The sequence below is a fragment of the Centruroides vittatus genome, unplaced genomic scaffold (genome assembly GCF_030686945.1).
Source record: "Centruroides vittatus isolate TY-2023 unplaced genomic scaffold, ASM3068694v2 contig_738, whole genome shotgun sequence".
Classification (NCBI taxonomy): Eukaryota; Metazoa; Arthropoda; class Arachnida; order Scorpiones; family Buthidae; genus Centruroides; species Centruroides vittatus.
The window spans coordinates 3,993,677-4,018,010 of NW_027122474.1; the positions used below are offsets into that span (position 1 = coordinate 3,993,677).

The 24,334-nt window shown below is 27.9% G+C and overlaps 1 protein-coding gene across 1 annotated transcript in view; it reads left to right on the top strand.

Moving 5' to 3' along the window:
* Dop2R (dopamine D2-like receptor) overlaps positions 1-21,499 on the top strand; it is a 100,162-nt gene extending 78,663 nt beyond the window's left edge. The window contains exons 2-4 of the mRNA XM_067277262.1: positions 18,249-18,358; positions 18,436-19,370; positions 20,279-21,499. Coding sequence (XP_067133363.1) covers positions 18,249-18,358; positions 18,436-19,370; positions 20,279-20,499 — 1,266 coding nt within the window. The 3' untranslated portion in view covers positions 20,500-21,499. The remainder of the gene's footprint in view (positions 1-18,248; positions 18,359-18,435; positions 19,371-20,278) is intronic.
* The last annotated feature ends 2,835 nt before the right edge of the window (positions 21,500-24,334 follow it).

Consider the following 24,334-nt stretch of genomic DNA (forward strand, 5'->3'; position numbering starts at 1 on the left):
TGAAGCGAGAAGAATAAGTCCAGTACTTAAACATGTCTACAGATCAATTGCATCTGTTCAAATGTGTCATACCCACTTTTGTCAATCAACGAGGCTGTGTTTGGATTCTGTGTGTACTCGCTTCTAGCTTTTCCTCCTTTCTTCAAAAAGGTTTAAACCGTAAGAAAATTCAAATATATTTATCTTTATTCATTGCATTTTTACGTTCGTTTGCTCGTCTCGTTGCACAGTGTAACTGAGTAACATACAGGGATGAAGAAATTTATTGTTGATCTAAGCTATTTTTTTTTCCACAAAGTATGAGGCCCTTGAAACATTAATTCCTAATTTAGCTGAGGCCCTAAGCTGTAGTTTCCTAGTGTGAGGCCCTAAGCTGTATCTTGTTTTCCTTGTGTGTAGACCTAACAAGAGCAAAACGATATAATCTTCATCCTTTATGATATATGTTGCTGTTTATTATACTTATAAATATGGTAAATCCGCAAATACTTGCTTCAGAAAACAGAATATCAAGCAATATTTTTCCTCAATCCTCGTCATCTATCATATTTTAACATTAGAAATGCATACTGCATCAATCTGTATAACCATCATTTGCAGTATATTTTATTATTATTTGCATACGTAAATATGAATAATGGCATTTAATATTATAGAAGACAGCTTTCTGATGTTGTTTACGATAGAATTTACCTTTAAAAATTATTTATTCTTAGATAAAAGAAAAAAAAAAGTATTAGGAAAATCTAAAAATTAATATTAAAGAAGTTGATGATTGTAAATTCGTTTGATATTAAAAAATAAAGTATAATTAATATGAAAATTGTTTTAAAAAATATTCAAAAAGTTGGATTAATTAAACTAATTTTGGTAATGAGAAACATCTGCGAGTTAAATAAAATCGCAAAAAAATCCATCTTGAAAAAGTTTATTCATTAAAAATTAAATGGAAATGTAAATATAATAAAACTATCAAATCGTTCTTTTCTTTGTTTAAAAAATTATTTTAAAAAATAAATTATAAATGAATGCTTCGTCTTTGAAAAATGCATTGAAAATGCAGTTTTTTTTAAAAAAATTAAATTCTCAAACTGCAACTTTAAAATTCCAGCAACGAGTTGCATAACTTTCCCGGCAAAAAATTAAAATTGTGTGTAGCGCCATCTATTATGATATTTTATAATAATAGTTAGTAATATAAAAAGTAGTATAAAAATTGCGAATGCTCATAAAGTCTTCATTTAGTTCGACCCCCTCTCTATCTCCCCATTCCCTCGACCTTTAAGCAGCCAAAATTTAATGGCATCGATCCCCCTAATATACGAACCTCCCTGAAAAATTTCAGAAATTTTTGACAAAAGACACGAGAGTTATTAAGCTTCAAATTGAGTGAACAGAATCATGCTCCCCCACATACTGATAGCAATACATGCAGGGAAAAAACTCCATTTATTTATTTATTGAATTTCTCGAGGTTTCAAGGTGCTTCGAGTCTAAAAATGGCCCCCAAGATCTTTAAGAATTTTGGGGATCATTTAGACCGATGGCATTACTTTCCTTCTGTTATGCATAACAGGCGGAAAAGTAAAAACTGAAAAATCCATTAAGCAGACAATGTTTTAATTAAATACCTTACAAGAAAATATATTTTATTTAGTCATTTCTTTAATATTTATATCGTTTTTAACGTAGAGCAAATAGAACTTAATTCTTTTACGGATTATTTTACTCTTACGAGTACAGGGATATATCACTACTCTTCAGGAAACTAACTTATATTTTCTGTTTATCGCTAGGAACTGCAATCGTAACTCTTGATATAAGATTAGAACTTCAATCATGAGACTAGAGATTAAACTAAATTTAGTTTTTTATGTCGGTTCCTCCTATAAAAACGCATCATTCTGACTCTTCCAACTCTGAAAGAGAATCTTCTGAAGGACGATACGCAATTTTGTAATTTCTCGTAAATTAATCGATTAATTATAGTTTAATTTTGAAGATTAAATTAAATATATTAAAATTTGCAATGCGTTAAGATTCATAAACACCACCAAAATTGAATATTTTGATAATTTTTTCCTAGTTATAAGTTCTTTCCGAATGATGAAGTTCCCGCTTTTCCAAACTGTTTTTACTCAAAATACATGCATTTTTAAATGAATAATTACAAAAATTTTATTATTTATAATCTAAATAACAATTTTATGTTATTTTTAGTTAGTAAATTCACGTATATACGAGCAAAAGATATATATATACGATATATATAAAAGCTTATTTACCACCATAGACGTATGTTGAATATTAATGCTTACAGGTACGAATCCACTATACGTTTCTATTAAAAATACTTGAAATGATGTAGTTGCTATATAAATAAATAAATATATTTTTAATCTATGTTCATCCTTTACGTCTGAGTGAGTTTTCCTATCTTCTGCAGGCTTTGCTAGCGGGTGACAAACGACAAAAACTAAAACAAGATATTTTACTTGGATAACTTTGCCAGATCAAAAGTGACGACAACAAAATAAGTTTCTCGCTAGAAATTTCTTCTTTACAAATGTTTTTTCTTCTAATTTTCCTTGATATTTTAAAGAAATCAACCATTATATACAAATAAAAGGATCCTTATTCCTCTTTTATGTATTATATATATTTTTTAATATATTCCTTTTCAGAACTTATCTTTTGTTTGACTCGCATTGAAAATCCTTTTAGGAAAAAAGAAGTATTTAACGAGATAAAAAAAAAATATTATTATTTATAAAAATAACCTTTGAATAACGTCAAAGAAATGTTTGTTATCGATAGACATTGTTAAATATCCCAATAATGATCCTAATTACGATCATGTATGGAGCTTTGGTATCATTAATAGGATCTGTTTCACGTAGAAGATAACTAGATATCCCGTTGTCTACTAGATTTCGACCTCAATATATGGGTTAACCTTGGCTTCTGACACGAATTCCACCTGACGTGACAAATCTAACGGTTGCTGTCATTAATGTAGACGTGGTGGACAAACGACTGGGGTGTTTCATAACAAACAGTGGACCTTTCTTTCTCCTTTCTCTTTCTTTCCTACTGCGTATCATTAACATCGCAGCTGGATGGCCAGAAAGAAGTTCTCGGCTTGTTCCCGTGGGCTTAACACTTCTGGTTTATGGACAAACAAAGCTTCAGATTGCCACGAGGAATCCTAAAACAAAAACATGTCTGGCTGACAAATACTCTTGTTTTCTTGTTATATAAAACAGTCCTCATTCCCCTTTTCTTTCACCTTAATTAGTCTTGTTACGTGAGGACGAGCTTCTGTTAACACGAAAAAGAAGGGGGGGATGAAAATCCTTTAATTTTTTTTTAAATGTTTAATCATATAAATTTTTAAATTAGCTTTCGTATGCTGCACCATTTTCTATAAAGTAACATAGGAATAGCATTAAAGAGATTAAATCCGTTCGAGTTCGTTTGAACTCGCGCTTTATTAACTCTTGTACAAATTTGCATTTAATAAAAATTTAAAAATTAAAAAAAAAAATAAACAAAACTTTTTAATTAAAAATGTTATAATTCGAAGAAATTTCGGAGAAACAATTATACTTTTCAATTTGTTAAATTACTATTTCTAATCTGAAAAACGGAACTTTAACAAATTAAATCTTGGAAAAGGTAACAACCGATCAAATTTCCAATTTGTTGAAAATTTATATTGCATTTCCACTCGATATTATCATTTACAATTCTTCACTTTTTAAGAAGAAAATGTTAATAATAATCAAGAAATAAATGAAGTTTTTTGCTTGTTCCTGGATAAATTGTCAAATATCCTTGTCTGTTCCTGGATAAATTGTCAAATATCCTTGTCTGTTCCTGGATAAATTGTCAAATATCCTTGCTGTTCCTGGATAAATTGTCAAATATCCTTGCTGTTCCTGGATAAATTGTCAAATATCCTTGTCTGTTCCTGGATAAATTGTCAAATATCCTTCTGTTCCTGGATAAATTGTCAAATATCCTTGTCTGTTCCTGGATAAATTGTCAAATATCCTTGCTGTTCCTGGATAAATTGTCAAATATCCTTGTCTGTTCCTGGATAAATTGTCAAATATCCTTGCTGTTCCTGGATAAATTGTCAAATATCCTTGCTGTTCCTGGATAAATTGTCAAATATCCTTGTCTGTTTCTGGATAAATTGTCAAGTATCCTTGCTTGTTCTTGAATAAACGATAAGAATAATTACGCATTTTATATGAATGCGTAATTATAGTTACATATAAACTTAATTACAATATACAGATAAGAATATTCTTACATCTGCATTATGCTAATAAAAATTATATAAAAAACTGATTAGTAAAGTTAAAAAAGAAGTTTTTTAGCCTTAGTTTCTATTGCTTAGATTAAAAAAAAAATAATAATACTTCATATAAAGCATAAATTTAGTAAAAATGATAATCTAACGTAATAAGAGCTCATAAAAATGAATTTAATGATCTGCAGCGGAGTATATCATTTAAATAAATTATATCAACTTATTATAATATATTGATTGTTATTTCCTTTTTTAAATAAAATAACTTGAATTTCTTCTAAAAAAATTATTTTATTACATTGCATAAGCATCTAAGCGCGTTAAATAAACCTAGTTTAATTACAATTAACATAATAATTAAGTTTTAATGACGATAAGAAGAGAAAAACAATTAAAATCGCCTAGGGTGGTCCAACAGTCGGTTGACCGTTTCAAAGGCAAAATGTGTGCCTTATTCAAGCGCGTGAATACGTAATTAAAATTGGAGGGCGGTTAACTCTCCTTTCGGCTGCCCTGTAGATATAATAGTGGAGAATATCATGGGGGGGAAGAAATATATAGAATTAAAAAAATCATTGGCAAGACAATTACATTAAAAATACCTTAATTACAATTAAGTTAATTCAGTGCTTTCAGATGTTTACTACGTAAGTGGATGCAGTAATAAAGTGATGCTTATCCGTGTGCTAATATATTTATATAAATATGTGTGTGTGCGTGTGCTAAATTAATGAGTAGTAATTAAATTAATATAACAACTAATAATTTGCTGTTGGTAAATGACAATATATTTGATATAATTTAGAAATTCCATTGAGTAGATTTGTTAATCAATGAAATATATTTAGAATTATTACTTATTATACACACACAAGCACGCGCGACCCCCGAAAATCCCTCGTGCGGTTAAATGACCCACAGTCGGTCAACCGACATTAAACCTAAATTTCTTTTTAAAAGATTTATGTTTTTATGCATTTTTAACAAAGACTTTCCACCGAAATAGAATAATTTAGTGTATAAAATGTTAAATTTATGTAAATTATATCAAATATTCTGCAGAAAAGTTATTTGAATATAATAATTTTAAAACAAAGATGTAATAACTTCAATTAAATTCTCGTCAGTCAGAAAAAAAATAAATAAAGTGTAATTGTAGTTAATGAGCAGTTTTCCTCGATATCTTAGTTTAAATGAGATATCATCAGGATCATCAAGATGAATCTAATCATCATAATAATTGCTATCTATGACGTGGCTCTTATTATAAAGAGAGTTAATAAATACTTTTTGTACAAAAATATGTAAGATAAATTTCATTTTTCATGGCTTATTTAAGGGTTAATTAATGTAATTAATCGAATTTATGCTCGCATTCAGTAAAGACGATTGCTAATTTACATAAATGTAAGCTTGATATATATATGTATATATATTACACAATAAACTGGTTTTATATTTATATTATGCAAGAGTTTAATAGATTAATGGAGTTAAATTCAGCCATCTATGTACATATTTCAACAATATTCGCGTGATATGCTTCGTATGCAGGAGTTTAAGAGGTCTCGAGAGAGCCGTGAATGTGGATTCTCATCCTTTTCCAAATGTCACAAGTATCATTTTTTAAATTATGTATAAAAGAACTGAATTATGGACTCTAGATTCGAACATAGAACACACTTTTCTAGGGATATCTGGAAGAGTTTGGCTCACGTATACATGGGTCAAATGGTCTAAATATCTTTCTAAGTATGCTCCTAGACCCGCTAGACCATTTGGCTTTGGCACAAAATACAGAGGAGCCCCAAAATACTTTAGAATCTACAGAATATTTAGGGGATATTATTCGAATAGATTGAATAACATCGAATAGATGTTGTCTATCAACAACGTAATTGAAAATATCGATGAGATGTATTGCTAAGATACTTATAGTATCAATGTATATAGACAACATGTGTGCTTGTGTGTATATAGCTACAATAATATTATTCAGTAACTTTACAAGGAAGCAATTAATTGTAAATAACTGAAATATATTCAGAGATATTTACACGAGTGATCTTCATTCCGTAGAAACGTATTTAACTATAATTAAAGAATCGATATATTCTAATTATCTCATTACTCGACTTGTTTGCAAATATATCAAGTTTTAAATATGTGTGTGTTAAATTTCTTAATTATCATTATAAATAGGTAATTTACATAATTAAGTCATTACGGCGATTTATAGGCCCACTAATTATTTTTTTTTTTACCAAAAAATTTCGTAATTTTAACGAATAAAATTCGCCACAAACACGTTGTGTTTACATATTTATAGGGCGGGTGTCGTTGAGGGGGGGGTGAATTTATTCCTCGCTCTATTGTGTTCCTAGTTAACTTGTAAATGGTTCGAAAAGAAAAAGATAAATGCCATCAACAGAACTCTTTAAAGTGTTAATATTTTGTGTTAGGCATTGTTCCTTTATATCTAAAAATAATGTTTTATGTATGTCAGAAACTGGATGGTGTCTTCTTAGAAAATGTTGTTCTAAAAATACCACTTTCCAATACTAGTCAACATGATCAAAGTTTAATGTGTAAATTTTCTGATGACAAGTTACAAAGATGTTTTTGACAGCATTTTCGTCGTGTTAAATACAGTAAAATCTAAACGTTTAACTACTTAATTTGATTCCTAGCAAATTAAAATCGAATCATTTTAGTTAATTGATGCCATTCTGCGCTACTTTAGTAAAAGAATTTAAGAGGAATATCTTAAGAGAAATGTTTTTTTTTTTTTCTTCTTCTTCTTCTTTTTTAAATATATTTATTGAATTTTTGAATATTTCCTTTATATTTTTCTTGCGTTTTCGAAGGAATTTATCTAATCTCTTCTGAATATTAGGTTTGGGTAAATGCATATCCATTTATGTTACGAAGTATGATATATCGATGCTATCAAAGTTTCGTTCTACTTAAGAGACTTTACAGAGAATCATTTTAATCAAATTTTCTTTAAGAGCGAACCATGAAGAACTTCAATTTCCATTTCAACCAGATGATTTATTTTTAAGATTATTCATCCAAGTTCGTATATCTTTAAGAAAGAAGAAAATTTAATATATATTTACCCCTCTTTAACTGAAAAATTTAGGAAAATAATGCAGATTTTTAATGTTTAACCTTCTCTTTATCTAAGATAATTAATAAACACGTAAAAAAAAGAGCATTATGTCTATATTATACTGTATAACGGCTCTTGATATAGTCACCACCCGATATAGAGAACAATTTACATGCATTTAATTATCTATAAATTAAAACTACGTGTACATGTTGTAGTAGAATGTGTGTGTGTGTGTATGTATGTTTGTCTGTCTGTAAGTATACACACCCATGCTGTGTGTGTATAATTTATATATTCTATGATACATCCACACTACGCATGACGATGCTAATTTTATTCGTGCTTAATTATTTATAAATATAATTAAATTTAATGCTATTTTAAGAGTAATTAGCTGGAGTGTAAATATTTTTCTACAACTTTTGTACAGTTTTCTCTCTTTTAATGCGGTTTTTAAGGCGGGGATTTATCCTTAAAGGTGTTTTCTCTTCAAGTTCTCAGCTTGACAAGTTAAATAACTTGCGATGTAATTTATAGCTATTATTTTTATTTATGTGGAAGTGTCATAGAATACACACCATAAATTGTTTGACAAGTTCTCCAATTACTAAGAATTGAGTCTTTTATGTTAAGATGATGATCAGTCTCTTAACAACATCAGAAACTTTTGTCTTTTATGTAAAGAAACGAGAAAAATTCTAATAATATAACAATGATAATCTCCAAGGTATAATTTTTAAAATAATTTTCGTACTTTAAAATTATATTTTAAGCATATATTTAGCAAAATAACATAGAAACTCACTGTTGTATCTAGTAATTGGTAATTTACAGCACATTTTAAGCTCTAATATCGAAAATTGTTTAATTTTAACATTAATTTCGCCTAGTATACATACAAAAATTTTATTCTTGTATCTTTAGTATGCAAAATTATGCAGCCAATACGCATTTTTAACCTATATATATTTAAATTAATAGCACTTTAATATACGAATTTTTAGTACTTTTAGTGAATTTTTCTTGTTGTTTTTGTCTTAAGAGCTTCTAAATATCCTGGACTACCCCTCGTGAATTTTCAACCTTTTTAGCTTTTCGTGTAAACCTTAAATCTTGGAAGTCCCCAAAGAAATAAGTCTGTAGACGAAAGTTTAGAAGAGCAAGACAGACATTCAATGGGGGATCGATCTTCCCTATCCTATCCATCTCTGAGGATGGAGAAGGATCGATTTTTATTCAACTATTATCCATGGATGAACCATAGAGATGCAGGTGTACCATTTTATCGAAAAATTATATTTCAAGTTCTAAATTTTACAATCGTGGATACGCCTTCAGTCTTTAATACATTTCTGTTGAAACGCGACTCCATTATTATTCAGTTGTTATAAATCCTAGATTATTATTCTGTCGACAGCCCTCCTGGGTCCTTTTACTATTCAATTTGATTATACTGACCGCCATTCAGAGCAATGGAATGACCAAAATTCGGAGAGATTGTTAACGAATTTCAAGTGATGATCGTAAAATTTCTCTAATTATAAACTATTTACATAAAAATAAGGAAGATTTATTTACTTTTTTGCCATCTTAGGTGATTATTTATGAATAATTTGAAGTAAAATTAGTCATTAAACATCTTCTAATCTTCAATCCTTAACAATGAAATCATACTCTAGTCAGATTTATGGTGCTGGATAGATAAAATTGATTGAGTCAGTATGATTTGGTGGTTTTATTTACTTTTTAAGCCCTACTTATACATAAAAATCAAAGAGTTACAGGCCAGACTTCATGTATAATTTAAGGATCTACTGTATTATCTATACGCCAATACGCAGACTACGTATGAAACTTGTATGAAGTAGTTCCCATAATGCAGCCCTTAAACACGTTTAAAAATATAAATTATCAGCTCGACCAATAAAGAAATAGTTTATAAAAGTCGAATTTGACGCCCTAACAAGAATTTAATTTAAAAAAAAGTTACTTTTCGAAGCTCCAATTTAAGTATTTAAAGAAGAAAAATATGCAATTTTAAGATGAAATAAGCTTAAGATTTTATTAAATTTAAATTACATTTATATAAAAAATTATTTAAAACTTTAATAAAACTGAATTTTTAGTGTTTATTGCCATACCAAACATCGCTTTTTAACGAGAAGCTCCTTGTCAAAGTTGATAAAATCGATACCTCAGGGAATAATGGCAAATACGTATCCATGCACGAGGCAACAAGTGTATATATATATATATATATATATATTTGGCTTACTAGATATTTCATTTTAAAAGAATATTCTTTTAAAATGATATATTCAGCAATCTACTAGAAGAGAATCATCGATCCTTGAATAGTACTTGCGTTAATTAACTCGTAAGTCCATTTGGGATTTACTGTGATTCTGTTACTTCTGTCGTGCAATAATAGAAGCGATGTTTGATGTTTGAATTACATATAAACTTACACGATATGATTTCAAACGTAAATGAATTCACCGCTAAGAGCATTGAGCGTTATATAAGAAAAGGTAGAGCGAGGCGCTCGCGCTTCATCCATCCCACCTTTAAACACGAATTTATAAAAATAATATTAATTAAACATCCTAGTAATTAGTTAAACTTTAATTATCATTTATTCCCAGTTTTATCCAATTATATAATTCAAGTTAATTTTGAAAATATAATAAATTTAAAAAAAAAAGAAGTTAAAAGATTACAATTAAGTAAATTATTACGGTTAAGTACTTTAAATAAAGGGAGAAAAAGGAAAGAAATGGCGATAATTTGATGAAATTAATTTACCTCTTAAAAGTGTTTGCTACTTAATTGATAAGACGAGGAAGAAAATATTTTCGAGAAAAATCATATTTGCAATTACATTATCTTTTCTAGTATATAAAATAATTAAGCGTAATGTTATCGTTAATTCATCATCATTCGAGAGAAACTTTAACTAAATCATTGTTAATAATTCATTCGAGAGTAAATTAAACTCGTTCAAACGATACACTCGAAATTTATAGATAATTCTACATAATTATATATTTTTTATTACATATATATATATATATATATTGGTGTCAGAACTAGTGACGTCGTTAGCAATATAAATTCGATAGGACACAAGTTTCTTTTCTGTAGACGTGACCAACTTATCAAATAGGAAGTAACTTGAAGAAGAAGAATTTCTTTTTTAATAAATAAATTAAAAAATATATTTATTTTTTTTATAAACGAATAATTTTTAAGGGAAATCCTGCCAGTTCGACCCGCAAAATAGCGAAAAGTTTGCATATTTTGCGCCCTGACGAGTGAATTTAAAAATGTGCTCTCTTCCGGTGTGCGCATTATCCGACATCGACAGACAACACTACCTCAGAAGTACTTCCGGCATTCATAATTGGTCGAAGATTTCATTGAGAATAATCTTCGTGTTAGGAGACCAGTGGTTTGTGCGCCCCTCACTCCCACCAGACGGGAACGTCTAAAGTTTCGTGTCCAATGGGCACCTCTTCTCTTTACAGATGGATCCAGTGGTTTGCTCTTCGGAGCGATTTGGAAGCTCTCTAATCTGGATGATAGAGAGTACATCATCTCTCAAACTTACTCGATTTCAAAGGGATACCTGACTCGGTATTATGGTTATGGCATCATCAAGGATTGTGGATCAATATCTTGAAACGAATTTGATCCGTATGGAATGATCAGCACGTTTTCCCAATCTCAATCCTATAGAGCACGTTTGAGATATCCTAGGGAGCGGTATTTCGTCCCTTCAACTCCTCTCCTCAGAACCTCCAGGATCTCCAACTAGCCCATTTCGGTTGCTTTGATCAATTGCCTCGTAAATTGCCAAAGTAAATTTTACGTATCACGTTGGGGATCTTTTTCATACGTTCACGTCATAGCCTATTGCTTGCATTTACGGTTAACTAATTTGCATTAAACTAGGTATTTTAACAACTCGTTCCTATACGTTACTTATGCCAAATTTTACGTATATTAAACATCTAATTATGATTTTATGAACGATTTAGTGCTTGATCCCTTTATATTGCAAATACAGTGTAACTTACAATTAGGCTAATATATAGTTTAAATTATATTTTATACTAAAATTCTAATAAAATAAATTACAAATTAAAAACATAATTATATAAAATAATTTAACGATATGATTGGTTATTTTTGAATACTTTTATTACCAGAACCAATCATCGTTGAGACAGTAACGCTTCTAACCAATCAGTTTAAATTCGATTTTTAAATGTTTTAATTTTAATCTTCGTTATTTTGCGGAGGACTGCCTATGTTTATCAGAAATTTTTTAAAATTTCTTTCGTTTCTACTATTTTTGGAAGCAAACTTTAAAACCATTTTAACTTCTTTATACGTTTTAAGCTTTAAAAAAAACTGCAAATTTAGAGAATTAATAATAAAATGTAATATAAAAGTCGTATATAATTATTATTTAAAAAAACAGTAAAATATCGTGTTTTAGAATGCGAACATTTGATTTATATAAAAAAATCATTAAAAATAACATAGTTTAATCATTAAAACGAGAAAAAAAAAACAAAAAAGTAATCAAAGACTTATGAAAAATAAACTCCAATTATACATATTCAGGAATTTAAAAAAAAAAACATTATTTTCTATTATTTAAAATGTAAAATAATGTTTTTTTTTTTAAAATTAATTAAATTTGACAAATTCCTTGTTATAAGATGAAAGATAAATAAAACTTATAGAAATGCTTGAGAAATTAACCAAAACATATTTATTTTTCCAAATAAAAACATTCATTCTATTTGTTTTAAATGAAATTATTTTTTTATCTTTTAATATAAATCTCTTATTTTCTAAGAATTTTAGAATTATTTTTTCCTCAATTTTATGCCTTTTTATTATCTTTTATATCGAGTTATAAAATTAAAAGTTGCATTTATTATTGCTAGAAAATTCATATTTAAAAATAAAATATTTAAATTAACTTGCCATTAAGTCATTAAAAAATGTAGAATTAATTTATTTTGGGTTTAATTATAAAATATATTATAATAAACTTATTCATAAAGTTAGGGACTGTAAGTTTATAGCAATTGTTAGCTCATTAATTGACTTTATACAGTTAGAGGCTCGAAAATGCTCTTAGATACTTATTCACAACTTAAAAATTCGTTAAATGTAATAAATATGCAAGGAAAAACACAGGGTTAATAGCATCTTCAGTACGCTTTCTACTTCATCAAGCAATTTAAAGATACTTGTTACACATTTTAAATAACAATTTCTAGCGAAAATAACCGGCATTAAATTGATTTTTTTCTACTTTTTGTGTGTAAAAATGTCAATATTTTCTTTAAATCTTTCACACGTTTCAATTTTTTTATATTATTATTAATGGTTCTTCTATTTATTACTAAAAAAAATTTTTTTGCGTGTATTTCGTGGAATATATTTACAAAAGAAACGTTAATATCTATATAAATAGAGTAATATTTGAAATAATATTTAAAGTAGTATCTTCTTTATATTAGACGCTATTCTTTTAGATAATTTCTCTAGAAGAATGCAAGAAAATGCATTATTTAAGTGGCACTTTTGCACGAAAAAAATACGATTTTATGCTAATATTTATTGAATTTTTTTTCCTTATTTCCAATCGTTTTTATTGTTATCATTCATCTAAAAGGTTGTAACATTAACTTTCGTTCACTTAGATATAATTAGAAGTTATATACGAAGACATTTGCAATAATAACCCTTGGTAATGATGTGACGAAACAAAGTAAGAAATGTGACACTCTTTTATTATTTTCTCTCTCTTTCTCTGACATTAAGAACATGTTTTTGGTAGAAGGAACAAAGAAAATATGTAGTAAAGTGCTTATTTGTGAAGACACTTAACATAGAAACCTATAATTAGATATTTATTCAAACATATTAACCATTTAACAGTATAACGCGTTAAATTTTCATGGCTTAACAGAGTATCTCCTCTCGCTCTAATTTGCAGTAACTCTAAACCGAGATACATTCCAGTACTACAATTAGCTTTGAAACATATGGTTCAGTCACCAAACAGTAAAGTTACTAATGCTAATTTAATATACGTACGTTTACTTTATCAAAATTCACTTTACTACGCCAAATTTCAGGATAATTTATTAAAATATAATGTATTTTTTAATCCTCTCGAGTGCATCTTAAATACTCTCTTCCCCTTTAAAGTATTCTATTATTAAGATGAGAGAACGACTCAAAATAAGTTAAATATGATATAAATTTAGAAATATATAATAATAAAATAGGAAACTTAGAAGTGTTAGTATGAAGAAATTAAAGGAATTTATCAGTCTTCTCTATCATCCAAGATGTTATATATAACTCTTGTAACTAGCAGCCAATAGCAGTGAACGATACAAGATAAATTAAACATATTTATCACCTTTCTTGCTCTCTTGACTTCAAACTTCAACTCGTTACTTCTGTAATTTTCTTTTCTTTTTTTCATTTATTTTTCTTTTCCACTCTGGAAATCTTACATGAATAAATTTCTTGTAATTTTAGTGTTATTTTCAACATATATTACCGACAAACAGATAATATTGACATAAAATATAGAAAATGACACATATTAATGACAAATTCTCTAGAGGTCAAAGTTATTAATAACAACTTCCACCATTTCCTGACTGGCTGACGAATGGATGTTCTGAAAGTTTAGTCGCAAATATGATTTACTTCTTTCTTTATCCAGAACTTTTTAATTTATTTTCCTTCGCTTATGAATCCTTAAATCAATTATTGCTGATAATTATAAAATAATTATCGTGCGGTTAGATTGAGTCACTTTCTAATGATTGATTTTTCCAATTTATTATCTTATCAATTTACTCAAACTGTTTGAACTTTAAAGCTAAATTTTTTGCACTTTGCCAGACGTTTATGCGTGTAAATTTGATTTGTAAGATAATTATTGATTGATATATGCACATTTCTATGGGTCTGCTTTCACGAATATGACATTTCATAAGCGTAATTTAAACAATTCATCCAATTAAACTGTATAGAGTCGAAAAACAACCAATGATAGACAATCTTACAAAAATTTTGATCGTATACTGACTTATTGTTTACAGTATAAGAGCTATCGTAGATTCTGAAGATGCCTGTGAATAAGAGTGCCTCTGTGATGCTCTATGTTGCAGAAAGCATCTCTAAATTGTTTATTAATTGCTGTACAACAGCGTACTCTACAATGTATCGGAGCAATAAATCTTAATGTACATTCACAGCGTTATTTATTATTTAGCTACTCATTTAATATCCATTGAAGCACTCATTGGAACCTTACATATTTTACCCATCCAAGTTTGAAATATTTATTAATTCATTAAAATTTCTTCAGTATTAATTATTTTTGTATTGAAATTTTTATTTTAACTTATAATTCCATTCGTAAATAACGAAAGGATTAAAAGGAAATGGCTTTATTTTTGTGTAAGCTTTATCTAAAAATCATCCAAAGTACTGTATAATATTAGTTTTACAGTAAAATGTGAAGTATATTAACTAGAAAATAATTTAAGAAATTTTCCTAAATTTTGCAGTTAATATATTACACGTCTACGGGAATTCTCTACATAAAGTCAGAGTAACGTATTTATCTTACTAATTATACAAGGAATAGCAAATAGAATATATAAATATTCTATTTATTTTCTGTTAAAGTCAATTTGTTTACGGCTTTTGATAATATTTATTGAATTATTTTAGAGAATTTGCATCAAAAATCGTGTATTTTTGACAGGAAAGAAAATTTTCTCGATTACATTTGATTTTTATCATACGGGAGACGAATTTAATTCGTTGAAAAATTGATGAAAAATATCTTCAACGAAGAAATTTCATCTTAATTACGCATTTTATAAATAGAAAACGTTTCGATAAACAAGAATTTCCTTATTGCTTTGTAAATAAAATATCATGGCAACGTATGCGATATCATTGCTTTAATGGTTATCATCTGTCATTTCGTGTGTCATATTTTCTTTAAACTGTATTTTAAAAATCTGACTTATTGTGTTATTTAACGAAAAGTAACTTAAAAATAAAATATAAAAAATAATTTAATATTTAAATGTAAAGTGTGATAAAAATTTCTTTCCGATTTTCCTCATTAATTATAAATGTTAGATTTATTTTGTGTGCAAAATTTTTAGGAAAGAAAGAGAGAATTACTTGGTGGGATCATCAAATTTTGCTTATATAAAATTTCAGAAATTTTATCAATTGCTGCACAGATGTATATAACATTTTTAAACTAGTCTGTACTTATCATAGAAAGTAATTATTCATTTAAATAAGGTTATCAACGAGAATTACTATGATTTATAGCTTCAAATCCATTTACTGATGAATGGACTTATTACAGTCGTAGTTTGTATAATTTTCCCCGTTTGGCTTCAAAATTGCATAAAGCTGGTCCCTTATAAGAGCAACATTTAAATTTAATCCCAGTTTCCTTGCTAACAATCGAACGGATGGTTAAACATGTTGTACTTTCAATCCAATATATGAATCAAAAATACAGCAGTTCTAAACAATAATTTTAAAAGCTTTAATACAATTTCTTCCAAGGGTATTATCAATTTAATATATATTCTGTCCAGTAGAGAAAATGTGTTTTACTTGTATTAGAGCAAGAATTAAGTTTAATGGAGGCACTCCCATTATTACTTAATAAACAATGTTCGTGAGAAGAAATAAAACTCAAGTGATATATATATATATATATATATATACAGTTAACTGATGCATTATACATATTTACGAATGGAAACGAGAAGATGCTGAAGTATATCGGAAACAGTTAACGGATAAATACTTTGCAGGCTTCACTGCAATGCTCGTAATTGTCATGCAGGAAAGCCAACTTTAGCTTGCTCCGAGATGGATTTGCTTTTGAATATATATATATATATATATATATATTCAATTTTTAAATTAAAAATAATATATTTTAAAATTAAACACATTCGAGTAGTTTGTTTTCATTAAGAAAACATTATATATAATTATTCTTACGTTGATTAATTGCATGAAACAATATTTAAATAATATAAAAATTAAAGAATGATGAGCCTAATAAATTTGAAATTAGTTTAAAATATATATATATATATATATAATGAGATATAATATATATTATATCTCATTATATTTCTATAATGACATTCCCGAAAGGAGAAAATCAAAACTCTTTATTCGAATAATTATATGCAAATAATTCCTCCAAGTTCTAAAGGATTCTTTGGATAAACAAATGTTGATTATTTTATAACAAAAAATATTCATTTCGACTCTAAACTGAGTAAATATATTATTTATTTAAGAATAATATACACTTAAATTAGTTTCTTTCAATTTTTACTACGACTTTATCTACTCTTTCATATGCTTCAATGTAAACATAATCAGTACAGTTGATAATTATAATCTATAAACGTGACCAAATCTGCTTAATAAGTGAGTTATATATACTGATCCACATATAAGTTGAATGTGAAGTATACAGCAAAGAGAATTTAGTATAATTTCGGTATAAAAATCCAGAATACAAGTTTACTTGATACGATCAATCAATCTCCAGAATCCATTTATGCTTCTGTACAAGTATAACAGATAAATTAACTCATTTAGTGATAATCTACAGTTAATTTGTACTGGTGCAGAAACAATATCTAATTGTATTGGCTCTTCGTACTAAAAGGACTAGTTTACATGATACGATCAATTCATTATATGCTTCTGTAATAGTACAGATAGATAAATTAAGCTACAAGAATAAGAAATACTCTACAATTTATAATAGTATAGATAAAGCCCATAGAGTTAACTTATTACAATTTCAATGCAGTTGATTGCAGGTTACCTCTACATAAACTAACGTTTAATTTATACGTTTACAAGTTGAAGAATTAATCTAGAATCTGTAGATGAAGTTTTTGAAGGTATAAATAAAGAAAAGCAACACGACAGTGATAAATTTTGTATTATTTATATAGCGTAGATTCTTGTAGAATAGTAAATGGTGTAGAGAAAACTTTTTATTTTATGAGAAAGTTATATATGTGTTTTTTGTTGCTGCAGATGTATTATTCAATATTATTACTGTTTATGGATGTCATCGATGACATCCATAAACAGTATATGATATGATCGAATATGTAAAAGTGATTGATTGCATCACTTTGCTTATATATCTTCATCTGATGATGACTTTCTTCGCGAAGAAATATGTTCTCGAGATGGTTTCATGCGTAAAATTTATAAATTAAATTAATTAGAAACGTTTATTTTAATTATCAAAACAAGTTTCGAGTGATACATAAAATGAATAATTTGATAAAAAGAAACTTTCCCTAAGCGAAAATTAATTTTTATGCCAGCATATTTTATCAATTAAGCGTACGGATGTTGATTATGGTTAATATTTTAAGAATTTAAATTGGATAAAATGGTATTTAATTATGTTTAATAAGTAAATAAAACAGGTTGCTTTAATATAATTTATGTTTAATTAAATTGAAATTTTACGAAATCGTTCAATTAATGATTATAAATGGTTAGAAATCGTTCGATAATTAGATTTTAAACGTTAAACCGCTAATAACCTAACAATTATCGAATTTCTGCTGATAAATCGATACATTCGAACTGGAGTTTATACACTATTCAATTATGTTTTAATCCATTTAAACGTTGTTAAATGCTCGTCTTATCTTTGTATCGTTGCAGGTAAACGTGAATTGGGAACTGAGTGATACATTATGTGATTTCTACATAGCCTTAGACGTAACTTGCAGCACTGCTTCAATTTTCAATTTAGTAGCCATTAGCATAGACAGGTAGGTTTAAAGTTTTTGTATAAAACACGCCTAAATCTGTGTATGTATTTTTACAGGAAGGTGTTGTTCTATTGCAGGTTTATAGCCGTGACTCAACCAATTAAATATTCCAAACACAAAAATAACAATAGGGTTATTTTAACTATAGCAATAGTATGGATTGTATCGGCAGCTATAGGTTCTCCAATAGTTTTGGGTTTGAATACGACCCCCGAAAGAACACCTCAACTTTGTATCTTTTACAATTCAGACTTTATTATTTATTCATCGCTCAGTTCGTTTTACATTCCGTGTTTAGTGATGGTATTTCTCTATTATAAAATATTCAAAGCAATCCATGAAAGAGCTAGAAAAGCGGCGGCAAAGAAATCCAAGCAGGCAGATCTAAGGCCCAGTCTAGTGATCGAAAACACAGCCCAAACACAACCACTTCAAGAAACGACACTGACAATAGCCAGTAATCAGGCAAAGGATAATAAAACTCAGCAGTTGCAGATTGTAGTCGAAGCCGATGCTGTGACTACAAACACCGGAAGCGGAAGCCAGGAGGACGAAGAGTACGACATACCAGAAACAAGGAGGGTATCGGATGCGGACGAATGCCACATCATACCTAACGAGAAGGCTCCGAATTTTGCAATGAGTTCTGTTAGGAAAGACAGTGAACCAATAGGTGCCAATGGTACAACGGATTCAGGCTACGTTGCTTCTAACGTAGAAGAAACGCAGTTTTTCGAGAATCCACATGTGAACGTACCCTCTCAGAGCTTGGTACCCATAGACGTCAAATGCAACAATCGCTCGCCGGAGTCTAAAAATAACGGTTCGGCCAAATCAGTGGATATTTCGAGAAGGAGCGGTTGTGACAGTCACGAGCCATCACTGCGTCTTCCTCATATCAAAAAATCTCGATTTAATTTGGGTAAGAAGCACAAGAGCAGCAGGAAGAAGCGAGAGAAAGCATCAGCGAAACGTGAAAGGAAAGCCACAAAAACTTTAGCCATCGTTTTAGGTATGAAAATTTTCACTTTTCTTAATTTAAATTCATTACAAACTGTCTTTACTTTTCCACTTTTCGTTATTAAATTGTCATTGTTATTGTCACAAATGCCAATTTTTTTGTAGAGTCCTTTGATGAGATCGATAGGATTACTCAACTTTTGTATCATTATTAAAAAAAGAAATACTTTCCTAACTTAAGCTGTCTTAAAAGGAGATCATTTAATACTTTACTCTTCTCCAAATAAACACGATTTTTCTCATGAAATCTCATAACTATCGAGCCGCTTTTTTTATTTTTCGGGTGACAGTTCTACACTCGAGAGCGCAGTAGATTGGAATGGCAAGGAAAATCTCTCAATTTTCCGATAAGAAGAGAAAAAAAAATCTAATAAAAATGCCAAATAATTTAAATATAAAAACTCGAAAATTATTATTTAATATTAAAATAAATCCAGAATATATATATACACATATATATCTTAAATGACACTAATAAGCACACTTCCAGATGCACTTCGCGACACTCGCTTACCATCATCGATAACGATTAAGATGTAGTTCAGTAAGAACCAGTGGTTCTTAACCTGGGGTACACGCACCCCCTTAGTGCGAGACCTTAATAAAATATAAATATAAATTTAAATTTGATATTAGTACAGTTATGTACTTCTGTTATAAATAAAAAATTCCTTAGGCCCAGGTTATGGATTTATATTAATGAATGGGCACGGATAAATTTCCCTTTTTAATCGCTTAATTTACAATCGAAAATGGATCCTACGCTTTCAAATAAAATATATTTAATGAAGTTTTCTGTAGGGGATACGGGAGCAAAGGTTAAAGGTTATGAACCACTGCTACAGACTACTATTTAATCTATATTTACAAATTAATATGTAAATTTTTTTTATGTTTCAGGTGTATTTTTGATATGTTGGGTGCCGTTCTTCACGTGCAATATTATGGATGCGATATGTATAAAGTTACAAAGTGCAGATTGTAGACCCGGTATAACGGCATTCTTACTAACGACATGGCTCGGATACATGAACAGTTGTGTAAATCCTATAATATACACTATATTTAATCCAGAATTCAGGAAAGCTTTCAAGAAGATATTGATGGAACCATGCAAATGAGAAAAGAAGTGAAAATTTTATCGGAAGTAAAAGCAAAAAAAAGAAAAATATAATATATCTTCTGTTCTCCTATTGAAATAATCATCAATCTAGACATACAAATATTGACTTTAGACGAGCAACTGACGTATAGTCTATAGACTTGTCACACTTACATCTATTCTTTTGTTTCTGTAACGCCCAAGGGAATTTCACTCACTTAACGTAACCCCCCGAAGAAGCGAAGAAGAAGGGAAAAAAACACACACAATCACACAAGGACTGCAATTCGTCACCGCTGTTTCCTACATAATATTCTATATTAATTTAGGCGAATTGAACTTTATGCAAAGAGCCCAAATAGCGTGCAATTTCGCTTTAATTTGCTATTTATATTTTAATTATTTTATAAAATTATGTTTTTAAACATTTAATTACATTCCTTCTTCGATTCTAAACGAGGAAACGTCTCAACATTTCACTAATTATTCGTTCTCCGAGGATAAAAATCTGTTTATAAAAGTGGAACATCTTGATATCTTTGTATAATAACGTGGTTCATTAATCATACAATGGATTAACCAGAGAAAAAAAAAAATCAAAAGAGGAGAAGGAGGAGGAGGAGGAAGAAGAAGAAGAAGAGGAGGAGGAAGAAGGATTGCTGCAGTTGTTAACAATAACTTAAATTATTCAAGAAAAGTAATAACTTTACACAGCTTGTTATTGTGAGTAGTTTCTTTGGGACGTATATAATCATTAAAAGGAAAAATAAAAACTCTTTTAAGAAGAAAAATGACTATTTTAAGAATTAAAACGAAAGAATAAAGTATCCAATTTCAGGAAAGAAATTTAAAAAAATAAAAATGTTTTCAAGTTGTGATCAAATCTTAATCTCCTATTTTACGTGTGTAGCATCTATGAACAAGCTAGAGCGTGTGATATGCATATCGAAAAAAAAATAATAATAATAAATATTGAAAATATTATTTTTTAGTCGTTTGTCTTATTAATAAATAAATAAAATATAGATTTAATTAATTAATTTACCTTTTTAAAATTAAATATTTCCCCGAATTTCTTTATAAATCGTTTAAAATATGCAATAAAATTTAAACACACTCAACTTATAAGAAAAAAAGGAATGGAAGATAATGAGTTCGTTTGTCTGTTCGTAAATATCTCAAAAACTTTAATTTCGGGAATCAAATCAGGAGAAGAAGAAGTCAAGAAATTAAAGAATTTTAATACAAAAATTCAAATGCTAGAAATATGTTTTTTTTTTATTTTTTCCTTTTAAAAAAACAAGAAAAATTCGAAAACAAAATTAAATTTTAAACTACTTCGAGTACAAGACGTTACTTTTTAAAGATTTCCAACGTTAAATATTAAACATTTTAAATATTTTTAAAAACGAAAATATAAAAAAAGAAACAATTTAATTATTTATAATGGTACATTCTCACTTTTAATATAAAATATTAAAACTTATTATTAATAAAAATTCGTAAATTAACCGTACGTCAACGTATAAATTAGTCAAATTATTCATTTTAAATGAAATATACGTGTTAAAAAAATAAACAGTATAATTTTTAATAAATCAATATATATATATATATATTTTATACTTTTATATTTAATAAATTTTGTAATATATATATTTTAAATGCAACAAAAACGACATGTTGAGTAAATCGCTGGAGGGTAGAAAATTTAATCAGTTCGAATCAAATAGTTGGATATTATCTTGATAATATTGATAAAGGGGTTGCATTTCAACTTGTCAAATCATAATTTGATTAAAATACATGCAAAATATTTACATATTTATCCAGATGCATCACTCGGACACACGGTTGGAAGGTGTATACGAAAGAACTATACAATACACAAAACACAAATAAAAAAACAATTATTTGTGATTACACAGCTATCTTCTGTTATATATATATATATATATATAGAAAGCTGGCTGTGTATATAAAAACTTAAATTGATGGATTTCTGTCAGGGAAAATCTATTAAGAAACTGTGCATTATAGGTTTAAGTGTAATTCTGAAAGAAAATGCTACACTTATCACACTTCGAATCCAGTTTATAACACTTAAATCCTTAAATAAATACAAAAGAAATCTTTAGGAGAATTAGGATTTTCTTTACAACGGATCCTCACTTAAATTATCCATAAAATTTCGTATACTTTTCCTCTCTTAATTTAATAGAAGAGAGATGTAAATACTTGAAAATTCGAATAATTACCTTAAAAGCATATAAAAATTTAATTATTTTAAAGTGAATTTGATCGTTTTTTTCCGGTAACCTAAACACGCAAAACAACTTATTTAAATACTGTTAAATTATTTAATTTTTTAAAAAAAATGAATTTTTAAGTGCACCCGTTCGAATTTTTTTTTAAATATAATTAAACAGATTTATATTATAAAAATTAAATAATTAGTGAGTTTTCCATTGAAAGTAATTAGTTAAAATCAAAAAAATAAAAAGAAAAGAAGAAAAAACAGCGTTATATAGAGGTAATTAACAAAGACTTTCTGCGAAATACAGTATTGGATATATTAAACAAGTGATTTTAGATAACGTATACTGTTATAAAGATTCATTAAAAAGCAATTTTCCACTTAACACGTATTTTCTAATATTAAAGCTTGTTTAAAACTCTACTTCATCATTCCACGATTTAATTAGATTCTTTTAATTTTCATAAAATATCCCTGCTACAGAGTAACACCTCACATTTTTTTCTTCACCTATGTTAAAGTTTGTACCAGTTTAAATTATTTTAATATATTAAATACAAAAAAAATCCGTTTATTATTTAAATTTTCATAAATTAAATATTTTTAAAATGACTTTTTTTTGGGGGAGGTGGATGCAAAATTTAAAAACGATTGTACGAAACTACAGGGTGGACCAATGTAAAAAAATATAATTTGAAATAAATTTATTTCCTTTTAAGATAAAAAATTATATTATTATTAAATGTCTGCATTCTTTTCTTATGTCGTTTAATATGTGAAGTTCCAGATTGGAAAGTAATAAAGACATTTAATATTAGATGTTGGAGAATATTGCGATAGGAAATTCAACTAAGGAGATATTAATTAATAATTAAATTCCATTCATAGTGTAGGCAATAATTAAATTTGACACAATTTTTTTTCCCAAATTAAATAAATAAATAAATAAATATTTATTTATTTATTTTGTATATAATATCAATGAATTAATGATGACATTTTTCATTAATTTAGTTTCTGTATTTACATAAAACCTCCGACAGTAATTAAGTAAAACAGAATTATTTGTATTCTAAACATAATTAAGGATTTAATTATATTTATTTTCCTTTTCATTCTTGAATAATTTAATTGTTATTTATGTGATTTTTTTTTTTGGTTCTATGATTGATCGATGAATTTTATTATTCATTTATATATAAATTGCTCTGTTATTTAGTATTGTGTCTTTTATAAAGTAATATATAAATTAAATATTTTCTGTTACTAAATGTTTTATATCATCAATAGTATATTTAATAGTACGTATAGTAACATTTAAATCAATAGTGTTTCGTTCATATATCGTATCAGTTTATCATCATCAGGGATATATCCTATTCAGGGACCTGGGCTTCTGAAGAATTTAGGCTATTCAAGGGTGTAGGCTACTTAAGGATTTGGGCGCTGTAGGATCTAGAAAGGAAGAGAGTGGTCTCATTCTGTAAGGTAGATTGAATCAGAAAGTACGAAAATAAATACGGTATTTGTTGAGAAATATTTACGTAGTAGTTGCAGTTACATAAAGTAACAGCTTCATTACAGTATAGTGAAGGCA